At 39.6% G+C, this 13,235-nt stretch overlaps 1 protein-coding gene across 2 annotated transcripts in view; it reads right to left on the reverse strand.

Annotated features, from left to right (window-relative positions):
- LOC139379643 (prickle-like protein 1) overlaps positions 1-13,235 on the reverse strand; it is a 65,255-nt gene that overhangs the window by 23,224 nt on the left and 28,796 nt on the right. Inside the window, exons 1-2 of one of the 2 annotated variants that reach the window (XM_071122454.1) lie at positions 12,410-12,728; positions 6,413-6,775 (exon numbers count right to left, since the gene is read on the reverse strand). In XM_071122454.1, coding sequence (XP_070978555.1) covers positions 6,413-6,775; positions 12,410-12,424 — 378 coding nt within the window. In that variant the 5' untranslated portion in view covers positions 12,425-12,728. Of the gene's footprint in view, positions 1-6,412; positions 6,776-12,409; positions 12,729-13,235 lie in introns of those variants that run through there. The other variant, XM_071122455.1, reaches the window with a different exon arrangement.

Consider the following 13,235-nt stretch of genomic DNA (forward strand, 5'->3'; position numbering starts at 1 on the left):
TTATAGTTACAGTCATGTATCTCCATCATGTTATAGTTACAGGTTATAGTTACAGTCATGTATCTCCATCATGTTATATTTACAGTCATGTATCTCCATCATGTTATAGTTACAGTCATGTATCTCCATCATGTTATAGTTAGTCATGTATCTCCATCATGTTATAGTTACAGTCATATATCTCCATCATGTTATAGTTACAGTCATGTATCTCCATCATGTTATATTTACAGTCATGTATCTCCATCATGTTATAGTTACAGTCATATATCTCCATCATGTTATAGTTACAGTCATGTATCTCCATCATGTTATATTTACAGGTTATATTTACAGTCATGTATCTCCATCATGTTATATTTACAGGTTATAGTTACAGTCATATATCTCCATCATGTTATATTTACAGGTTATAGTTACAGTCATGTATCTCCATCATGTTATATTTATAGGTTATAGTTACAGTCATGTATCTCCATCATGTTATAGTTACAGTCATGTATCTCTATCATGTTATAGTTACAGTCATGTATCTCCATCATGTTATAGTTACAGTCATGTATCTCCATCATGTTATATTTACAGTCATATATCTCCATCATGTTATATTTACAGTCATGTATCTCCATCATGTTTTAGTTACAGTCATGTATCTCCATCATGTTATATTTACAGTCATATATCTCCATCATGTTATAGTTACAGTCATGTATCTCCATCATGTTATAGTTACAGTCATATATCTCCATCATGTTATATTTACAGGTTATAGTTACAGTCATGTATCTCCATCATGTTATAGTTACAGTCATATATCTCCATCATGTTATAGTTACAGTCATGTATCTCCATCATGTTATAGTTACAGTCATGTATCTCTATCATGTTATAGTTACAGCTTATAGTTACAGTCATATTTCTCCATCATGTTATAGTTACAGTCATGTATCTCCATCATGTTATAGTTACAGTCATGTATCTCCATCATGTTATAGTTACAGTCATGTATCTCCGTCATGTTATAGTTACAGTCATGTATCTCCATCATGTTATATTTACAGGTTATAGTTACAGTCATATATCTCCATCATGTTATATTTACAGGTTATAGTTACAGTCATGTATCTCCATCATGTTATATTTATAGGTTATAGTTACAGTCATGTATCTCCATCATGTTATAGTTACAGTCATGTATCTCCATCATGTTATAGTTACAGTCATGTATCTCCATCATGTTATAGTTACAGTCATGTATCTCCATCATGTTATAGTTACAGTCATGTATCTCCATCATGTTATAGTTACAGTCATGTATCTCCATCATGTTATATTTACAGTCATGTATCTCCATCATGTTATAGTTACAGTCATGTATCTCCATCATGTTATATTTACAGTCATATTTCTCCATCATGTTATAGTTACAGTCATGTATCTCCATCATGTTATAGTTACAGTCATGCATCTCCATCATGTTATAGTTACAGTCATGTATCTCCATCATGTTATAGTTACAGTCATGTATCTCCATCATGTTATAGTTACAGTCATGTATCTCCATCTTGTTATAGTTACAGTCATGTATCTCCATCATGTTATAGTTACAGACATGTATCTCCATCATGTTATAGTTACAGTCATGTATCTCCATCATGTTATATTTACAGGTTATAGTTACAGTCATATATCTCCATCATGTTATATTTACAGGTTATAGTTACAGTCATGTATCTCCATCATGTTATAGTTACAGTCATATATCTCCATCATGTTATAGTTACAGTCATGTATCTCCATCATGTTATAGTTACAGACATGTATCTCCATCATGTTATAGTTACAGTCATGTATCTCCATCATGTTATATTTACAGGTTATAGTTACAGTCATGTATCTCCATCATGTTATATTTACAGGTTATAGTTACAGTCATATATCTCCATCATGTTATATTTACAGGTTATAGTTACAGTCATATATCTCCATCATGTTATATTTACAGGTTATAGTTACAGTCATGTATCTCCATCATGTTATAGTTACAGTCATATATCTCCATCATGTTATAGTTACAGTCATGTATCTCCATCATGTTATAGTTACAGGTTATAGTTACAGTCATATATCTCCATCATGTTATAGTTACAGTCATGTATCTCCATCATGTTATAGTTACAGTCATGTATCTCTATCATGTTATAGTTACAGGTTATAGTTACAGTCATATATCTCCGTCATGTTATAGTTACAGTCATGTATCTCTATCATGTTATAGTTACAGTCATGTATCTCCATGTTATAGTTACAGGTTATAGTTACAGTCATGTATCTCCATCATGTTATAGTTACAGTCATGTATCTCCATCATGTTGTAGTTACAGTCATGTATCTCCATCATGTTATAGTTACAGGTTATTGTTACAGTCATGTATCTCCATCATGTTATAGTTACAGGTTACAGTTACAGTCATGTATCTCCATCATGTTATATTTACAGTCATGTATCTCCATCATGTTATATTTACAGTCATGTATCTCCATCATGTTATAGTTACAGGTTATAGTTACAGGTTATAGTTACAGTCATGTATCTCCATCATGTTATAGTTACAGTCATGTATCTCCATCATGTTATATTTACAGTCATGTATCTCCATCATGTTATAGTTACAGTCATATATCTCCATCATGTTATAGTTACAGTCATGTATCTCCATCATGTTATATTTACAGTCATGTATCTCCATCATGTTATAGTTACAGTCATGTATCTCCATCATGTTATAGTTACAGTCATATTTCTCCATCATGTTATATTTACAGTCATATATCTCCATCATGTTATAGTTACAGTCATGTATCTCCATCATGTTATATTTACAGTCATGTATCTCCATCATGTTATAGTTACAGTCATATATCTCCATCATGTTATAGTTACAGTCATATATCTCCATCATGTTATATTTACAGTCATGTATCTCCATCATGTTATAGTTACAGTCATATATCTCCATCATGTTATATTTACAGGTTATAGTTACAGTCATGTATCTCCATCATGTTATATTTACAGTCATGTATCTCCATCATGTTATAGTTACAGTCATGTATCTCCATCATGTTGTAGTTACAGTCATATATCTCCATCATGTTATATTTACAGGTTATAGTTACAGTCATGTATCTCCATCATGTTATAGTTACAGACATGTATCTCCATCATGTTGTAGTTACAGTCATGTATCTCCATCATGTTATATTTACAGGTTATAGTTACAGTCATGTATCTCCATCATGTTATAGTTACAGTCATGTATCTCCATCATGTTATAGTTACAGTCATATATCTCCATCATGTTATATTTACAGGTTATAGTTACAGTCATGTATCTCCATCATGTTATATTTACAGTCATGTATCTCCATCATGTTATAGTTACAGTCATGTATCTCCATCATGTTGTAGTTACAGTCATATATCTCCATCATGTTATATTTACAGGTTATAGTTACAGTCATGTATCTCCATCATGTTATAGTTACAGACATGTATCTCCATCATGTTGTAGTTACAGTCATGTATCTCCATCATGTTATATTTACAGGTTATAGTTACAGTCATGTATCTCCATCATGTTATAGTTACAGTCATGTATCTCCATCATGTTATATTTACAGGTTGTAGTTACAGTCATGTATCTCCATCATGTTATATTTACAGGTTATAGTTACAGTCATGTATCTCCATCATGTTATATTTACAGGTTATATTTACAGTCATATATCTCCATCATGTTATAGTTACAGTCATGTATCTCCATCATGTTATATTTACAGTCATGTATCTCCATCATGTTTTAGTTACAGTCATGTATCTCCATGTTATATTTACAGTCATATATCTCCATCATGTTATAGTTACAGTCATGTATCTCCATCATGTTATAGTTACAGTCATATATCTCCATCATGTTATATTTACAGGTTATAGTTACAGTCATGTATCTCCATCATGTTATAGTTACAGTCATATATCTCCATCATGTTATAGTTACAGTCATGTATCTCTATCATGTTATAGTTACAGGTTATAGTTACAGTCATGTATCTCCATCATGTTATAGTTACAGTCATGTATCTCTATCATGTTGTAGTTACAGTCATGTATCTCCATCATGTTATAGTTACAGGTTATAGTTACAGTCATGTATCTCCATCATGTTATAGTTACAGTCATATATCTCCATCATGTTATAGTTACAGTCATGTATCTCCATCATGTTATAGTTACAGTCATATATCTCCATCATGTTATAGTTACAGTCATGTATTTCCATCATGTTATATTTACAGTCATATATCTCCATCATGTTATAGTTACAGTCATGTATCTCCATCATGTTATAGTTACAGTCATGTATCTCCATCATGTTATATTTACAGGTTATAGTTACAGTCATATATCTCCATCATGTTATAGTTACAGTCATGTATCTCCATCATGTTATAGTTACAGTCATGTATCTCCATCATGTTATATTTACAGTCATGTATCTCCATCATGTTATAGTTACAGTCATATTTCTCCATCATGTTATAGTTACAGGTTATAGTTACAGTCATGTATCTCCATCATGTTATAGTTACAGGTTATAGTTACAGTCATGTATCTCCATCATGTTATATTTACAGTCATGTATCTCCATCATGTTATAGTTACAGTCATGTATCTCCATCATGTTATAGTTACAGTCATGTATCTCCATCATGTTATAGTTACAGTCATATATCTCCATCATGTTATAGTTACAGTCATGTATCTCCATCATGTTATATTTACAGTCATGTATCTCCATCATGTTATAGTTACAGTCATATATCTCCATCATGTTATAGTTACAGTCATGTATCTCCATCATGTTATATTTACAGACATGTATCTCCATCATGTTGTAGTTACAGTCATGTATCTCCATCATGTTATATTTACAGGTTATAGTTACAGTCATGTATCTCCATCATGTTATAGTTACAGTCATGTATCTCCATCATGTTGTAGTTACAGTCATGCATCTCCATCATGTTGTAGTTACAGTCATGTATCTCCATCATGTTGTAGTTACAGTCATGTATCTCCATCATGTTATATTTACAGGTTATAGTTACAGTCATGTATCTCCATCATGTTATAGTTACAGACATGTATCTCCATCATGTTGTAGTTACAGTCATGTATCTCCATCATGTTATATTTACAGGTTATAGTTACAGTCATGTATCTCCATCATGTTATAGTTACAGTCATGTATCTCCATCATGTTATAGTTACAGTCATGTATCTCCATCATGTTATAGTTACAGTCATGTATCTCCATCATGTTATAGTTACAGTCATGTATCTCCATCATGTTATATTTACAGTCATGTATCTCCATCATGTTTTAGTTACAGTCATGTATCTCCATCATGTTATATTTACAGTCATATATCTCCATCATGTTATAGTTACAGTCATGTATCTCCATCATGTTATAGTTACAGTCATATATCTCCATCATGTTATATTTACAGGTTATAGTTACAGTCATGTATCTCCATCATGTTATAGTTACAGTCATATATCTCCATCATGTTATAGTTACAGTCATGTATCTCCATCATGTTATAGTTACAGTCATATATCTCCATCATGTTATATTTACAGGTTATAGTTACAGTCATGTATCTCCATCATGTTATAGTTACAGTCATATATCTCCATCATGTTATAGTTACAGTCATGTATCTCCATCATGTTATAGTTACAGTCATGTATCTCTATCATGTTATAGTTACAGGTTATAGTTACAGTCATGTATCTCCATCATGTTATAGTTACAGTCATATATCTCCATCATGTTATAGTTACAGTCATGTATTTCCATCATGTTATATTTACAGTCATATATCTCCATCATGTTATAGTTACAGTCATGTATCTCCATCATGTTATAGTTACAGTCATGTATCTCCATCATGTTATAGTTACAGTCATGTATCTCCATCATGTTATAGTTACAGTCATGTATCTCCATCATGTTATAGTTACAGTCATGTATCTCCATCATGTTATAGTTACAGTCATGTATCTCCATCATGTTATAGTTACAGTCATGTATCTCCATCATGTTATAGTTACAGTCATGTATCTCCATCTAATTTGACTGAAGGTGATGATGCTGTTGACCGTCATCTTGACTTAGCAGAGGCACCAAACACATATACACATGCATTAATTTACTGACTTTATGTGATGCCACTGAGGTGGTCGTTGTTAGCGACCGTAGTTACTGGAGAAGCTTGTGGTTGACTATTCAACAGACAAATGAGGATATGATGATGATGATGATGATGCCGTGCTGCTCACCTGTTCAGGTCTGAGTCCAGGCGGTACCCAGGCGTATTCCTCAAGGGCACAACCTGAGTCATCGTCTGACGTAGAGCTCCTCTGGAAGCCCAGTGTCAGTTTCCCCAGCTTCCCCCCCGTCCGCTGCTCCATATCCAGGCCCCGGACACCCCCCGTCCGCTGCTCCATATCCAGGCCCCGGACACCCCCCGTCCGCTGCTCCATATCCAGGCCCCGGACACCCCCCGTCCGCTGCTCCATATCCAGGCCCCGGACACCCCCCGTCCGCTGCTCCATATCCAGGCCCTGGACACCCCCCGTCCGCTGCTCCATATCCAGGCCCCGGACACCCACCGGCCGCTCCAGGTTCATCACACGCGGGCGCTGCCCGAGGGAGACAGAAAAGGAGACGAAGTGTTATCAAATGCCCCCAAATTCAACGTTTAGAATAATTCCTCATTCAGTCAGTGGTTTTTCAGACTTTATATATCGGGAGGGACATCTCTATATCAAACGTTGTTGTCTGTTTCTGCTTTCCTGAAAACACTGGTCTGCTCTCGTATAGAAACAGAGCGGCAGGTAGCCTAGATCCTAGTGGTTAGAGCATTGGGCCAGTAACTGAAAGGTTCCTGGACCGAGCTGGCAAGGTAAAAATCTGTCATTCTGCCCCTGAACAAGGCAGTTAACCCACTGTTCCCCGGTAGGCCGTCATTGTAAATAAGAATCTGTTCTTAACTGACTTGCCTAGCTAAAGAAACAACAGTATCTGAATGGCAGAATGTAGTTACAGTAGATGACAGGTTGTAGTGTGCCTATATCATGTACAGTGTGCCAATATAATCCTAGAGTTGAATCCCTACATGAAGTACCACTGTAACAGATACCTCCAACTCAGCATCGCTGCTGGAAGGCCTGGGTCTAACAGTGAGCTGGATGGATGCTCACAGCCCTCACTGTAGAGTTAAGACTGTGCAGTATATTAGACAGGTTAGTGGAGTACAGACTGACTGTTAAATGGATCTGGTCTTATAATCATGATTAAATCCCCTGACATCACATGACACTGAACTGTACATTGAGTCAGAGACCTTTTGTACAGGGCACATCCAAAGCTGTGCGTGTGTAAAAAATGTATTTAATACCTAGTGTGTGGCTTACAAGGACAGGACAGGGACAAGGACAGGACGCTTGTGGGACTGACACAGAGCGGTACATTCAGAGACCTGTTGTACTGGTCACAATCACAGTGAAACACTGCTGGTTCATAGGTTGAGGTTGTATTGGGCACAGGGGGCCGGTGTCCATGACGACACCACAGTACACACCGTAGGAGGACATGATATCTCCTCATATAACACGGCTTTGTGTCTGTGATTGTCTAAGGCACACACATCACTATTTCACAGAATCTCAGCCATTTTAGGTTCCTTTCAAAGCCTTTTAAAGGACCTGATAAGGAGGAGGTGTCGGGTTACATCAAGAGATGTTTATCACTTCAGTCTCTCTTCTCTCTTATCTCTGTGTTCACCTACTTCAGAGCCCTCCCTCTACCCGCGTCGCAAATGGCACCCTATTCCCTATATAGTGCACTACTTTTGACCAGAGCTCTAAGGGAGCTAGCTCTATGTGTCCTGGTCTAAAGTAGTGCACTAAATAGGGAATAGGGTGCCATTTGGGATGCACTAAATAGGGAATAGTGTGCCATTTGGGATGCACTAAATAGGGAATAGTGTGCCATTTGGGATGTACCACTCTGTCGCTGTCAGATAACCTGGTTTAAGTCTTGGAGGTGTTAAAAACCCCACTTGTGTTTTGTTTGAGCTCCTTTGACGTGCAAATGAAGACCAGAATAGCCTGAGAAGAGCACCCTTGTTTGGGGAGAAAGTTTGAATTTCACAGACGCCCTCTAAACTTAATGGAAGTTCACTCTTGAGTCACAAGGAGGGACCTTCTTCTGAAAGATTAGGTATGTCACAAGGACTGTCACAAGAGAGACCAAATGTCCCGAGAGTCTGAGTATGTAGGTCTAATACCTTTCTGTCTAATCATTTAAATAAAAAAGTTCAACAAAAACATGTCAGTAACCTGCTAGCTGTGGAAAATATATGTAAACTAATGTCAGCTAATGTATTCTGAGATATAATTTGAATGCCTTCACATGAGTTAATCACAGTCTAATGCCCATTCAAACAGAGATGGTAATTGTGACTCAGCCAGTCAACATCACTGTGGAGAAATGAATGGGGAAACGTTTGTTTGGATTTGAATACAGTTACAACAAGCCCTGCAGCTTCTAACCAACAAATACAAAAAGGCTCATAAAAGGCTGTGGAACTGGAACTGAGCTCATTTCACACACACAACACAACGTAGTGGCTCTGCCAGCTTTTTACCAAGTAGGACCACATGAAGACATCACTCATTACTTCTTCTAATCTAACAGAACCCCAGGTCTCTGTGGTATGAGTAGTACTCAGTGTTGACAGCACACATATATATATTTTTAATTTAACTAGGCAAGTCAGTTTAGAGCAAATTCTTATTTACAATGACAGCCTACCAGGGAACAGTGGGTTAACTGCCTTGTTGAGGGGCAGAACAACAGATTTGACCTTGTCACCTCAGGGATTTGATCCGGCAACCTTTTGGTTACTGGCCCAACACTCTAACCACTAGACTACCTGCCGCCCCGATATAACCTATAATTAAATAACTGTATGTTTTATATGGACTTCTATGGTTGCCAGATTCTATTGACTCTTTCCCGCACAATCAGAGCCAATATCCTGCTCAATCCACTAAAAAGTAGCCCAATTTTAGATACACTTTCTTGCTACAGTAGGTGCTCAATGCCTTTCCTTGCGTGAGGTAAAACACTTTCCCTAAGTGCCCTTGAGACATTATCCAACGGCCAAGCAACCGAGTCACGAGATGGACGGAGAGATAGAGAGCCATTTGCTAAAGGCGTGTCATTACAATAATTGTCTAGGTCATGTCCTCAAGAGAAAACTGTGATGGATTTCTGGGAATAGCCTGCTAGCGCAGTGTCTAGACGTGAAATATGTTGTCCTCAAAACAGTTAATTACAAGGGATAAAAATAACACACTTTGTGTAGCCCAGTTCTGACCACACCAAGAGAAGAGTTCCCTGTGAAAGAATCTAAGAAATTATCCTGTGAATGTATTGCTAACCCCCATCCTCTTTACCCCAACCTCTGCTTTTAGAAAGTCAAGTAAGGAAAGTCAGAGAAAATCCCCAGCAGATTCCTGAGCCAACATACACAGGTACTCACATTACACCTTGTCACCCGCTGGCAATAACACAATGTGTGTCTTTAACATAAACAAAAACAAAACGTCTAACTTACTACCCTGCTCTGCTCCTTTAAACCCAGAGAGAGCCGACCGGAGGGAAAGAGAAACATTTGTTTAAAAAAAAAAGGCATTTAAAAAGTCCCAACATCGGCACTATGTAAACACCCTCCAGGTGGAGGCCATGTTGTTCCTATACTGACACATACTAAAGGCCTCTGAGTGGCCCAGTGGTCTGAGGCACTGCATCTCAGTGCTAGAGGTGTCACTACAGACCCTGGTTCGATTCCAGCCTGTATCACAACCGGCTGTGATTGGGAGTCCCATAGGGCGGTGCACAATTTGGCCCAGCATTGTCTGGATTAGGGTTTGGCTGGAGGTCGGCCGTCATTGTAAATAATAATTTGTTCTTAACTGACTTGCCTAGTTAAATAAAGATAAAAATTAAACATGGCAATTTAAATGTAACAAGTAACCTAAGCAACAGTAGGTACAAGGACTATGAAATTGTTCTCCAAATATAAAGTATTGGTACTTACGAGAACAGAAAATATGAGTGTAAGATTCATTACACAGTCATCTCCATTTTAAGTTGGTTGTTTTGTTTTGCTTATTCTTTGGGGTTTTGAGTTCAATATTATGTTACGTAATGACTAGGCAAATCATATGTTATTTATCTAATGCAAATTATTACATTCGTTTAAAAATGAATGCCTATAACAGATTTCATATGGCAATTTCCTGGAATATCAAATACAGTGTACGGAGATGTTGTTGTTATTACTACCAAATACACATATACAGCTCTAGTGATTTACACTGAAGAATATGATGAATCCCTACATATAGGCAGAATAAAATAGAAACACAATCATGTTGTTGTTATTACTACCAAATAGCATATACAGCCCTAGTGATTTACACAGAAGAATATGATGAATCCCTACATATAGGCAGAATACAATAGAAACAACAATCAGAGCAGATAGTGAAGACAGTCAAGCAGACAAGAGTCACTGACTCCTACAGATGTAGGATCTTAATATAATCAGACATATGTAGGAGTTTCTCTTACCATAACCCTATAGAGAGGAGTATATCTAACCCTAACCCTATGTAGTATGTAGCTAGATCATTAGGGTTGGAGAGGGGACTCTAAAGGCAGAGGTCGTCCCTCACAGCCTGTCCTGATGAACTGATGAAGACTGTTATTCCAGGGCCAGATAGGTGTCAGGGCCAGATAGGTGTCAGGGCCAGATAGGGTGTCAGGGCCAGATAGGTGTTAGGGCCAGATGGGTGTCAGGGCCAGATAGCTGTCAGGGCCAGATAGGTGTTAGGGCCAGGGATAGGGGGGCACAGGGGGACTAACACGGTTTGACTGAGACCACCTGCACACACACATCCTGCCTCGCTGTTGATACATATACTGCCAGCTGACAACACTGACAGAGGGAGCGGGCAGGGAGGAGAGAGAGAGACACACACCGATATAGAGCCTAATCTGGGAGGAGGAGAGAGAGAGACACACACCGATATAGAGCCTCATCTGGGAGGAGGAGAGAGGGAGACACACACCGATATAGAGCCTCATCTGGGAAGAGAGAGACACACTGAAATAGAGCCTACTCTGGGAGGAGGAGAGAGAGAGACACACACCGATATAGAGCCTCATCTGGGAGGAGTAGCGAGTGACACACACCGATATAGAGCCTAATCTGGGAGGAGAGAGAGACACACACCGATATAGAGCCTCATCTGGGAGGAGGAGAGAGAGACACACACCGATATAGAGCCTAATCTGGGAGGAGAGAGAGACACACACAGATATAGAGCCTAATCTGGGAGGAGAGAGAGACACACACCGATATAGAGCCTCATCTGGGAGGAGGAGAGAGAGACACACACTGATATAGAGCCTAATCTGGGAGGAGGAGAGAGAGAGACACACACCGATATAGAGCCTCATCTGGGAGGAGGAGAGAGAGAGACACACACCGATATAGAGCCTAATCTGGGAGGAGGAGAGAGAGAGACACACACCGATATAGAGCCCCATCTGGGAGGAGGAGAGAGAGACACACACTGATATAGAGCCTCATCTGGGAGGAGGAAAGAGAGACACACTGATATAGAGCCTCATCTGGGAGGAGAGAGAGACACACACTGATATAGAGCCTAATCTGGGAGGAGGAGAGAGACACACACTGATATAGAGCCCCACTTGGGAGGAGAGAGAGAGACACACACTGATATAGAGCCTAATCTGGGAGGAGGAGAGAGACACACACTGATATAGAGCCTAATCTGGGAGGAGAGAGAGAGACACACACTGATATAGAGCCTCATCTGGGAGGAGGAGAGAGGGAGACACACCGATATAGAGCCTCATCTGGGAGGAGAGAGAGACACACACTGATATAGAGCCCCATCTGTCTCACCTCCCCTCTGTTGACGTCAAACAACCACTCACACGCATCACGTTCCACATACTTCTGAACTAAGCCTAACCATTCTGTCTGTCAACATATCGTTCATCCGTTCACAGCAGTTAGCTCCACCCATAACAAACCTGAATCTACCCAATAATTATAACTCTACATTCACAGAGCTTCCACTCCCTCTACATTGTAATGGTTTTAAATCAGTTTCCAAAAAGTATGAATTGCTCTCTGTTGCATCTGAAGGAGCCCAAGGCAGAACTCTTACCTCTATGAAAAGCATTGGTCCTCTCCTCTCTTCCCAAATCCCTCAGTCACAAGACGACTCTCCCAGCCTCCGCCACAGCGCTAGAGGTCCGGCTGCATGCCCACAACACTACTCCCACAGAGTCTAATCTATCCACAGGGTCCTCCAATTTCCTCCAACGTTGGTCTATCCAAGCTGTCTCAGTGTTAGACCAAGGATAATCAATTAGTCTAGTTCCAAAATGCAAAGGTTTGAATCACAAAGCACATATACACATGGAGGTGATGTCTCTGTCTCCAGTGTCTGAGTGAGTGTGTGTGTGAGCTGCACTCACCCTGCTCTGGCACTCAGGCCAGCCCCTCCCCCTCATCCCGCCCCCTCCACCCCCCCTCCTCCTCATCTCCCTCCTACTTATCCCCCTCCTTCCTCCCCCTCCCTCGTCCTCCGCCCACCCTCTCTCCAGCCCTCCCACTGCACTTCAAATACACTTCAAGAATCAACAGCCACAGCCAAGCTCCCCACCGTTCCCCTCAACCCTCTCCGCTGACCGTTCCCCTCACCCCCTCCTCCTTTCCCCTCACCCCTCACCCCTCTTCCCTCCCATCCCCTCACCTTCCTTCTCTCTAACATCCCTCTGACCAGATGACTGTCCACAACATTTCCACACACTGACCGACGTTCCAATCACTGCACAGCCGTACACGTTCTCATTCTCAAGTGGGCAACAACTTACAGACACAAACGCTCTGCCTCTCTCTAACTCTCTCCCCCCCTCTCTCTCTCTCTCTCTCTCTCTCTCTCTCTCTCTCTCGCTCTGCCTCTCTCTAACTCTCTCCCCCCCTTCTCC

This window comes from Oncorhynchus clarkii, chromosome 21 (assembly GCF_045791955.1).
Source record: "Oncorhynchus clarkii lewisi isolate Uvic-CL-2024 chromosome 21, UVic_Ocla_1.0, whole genome shotgun sequence".
Lineage (NCBI taxonomy): Eukaryota > Metazoa > Chordata > Actinopteri > Salmoniformes > Salmonidae > Oncorhynchus > Oncorhynchus clarkii.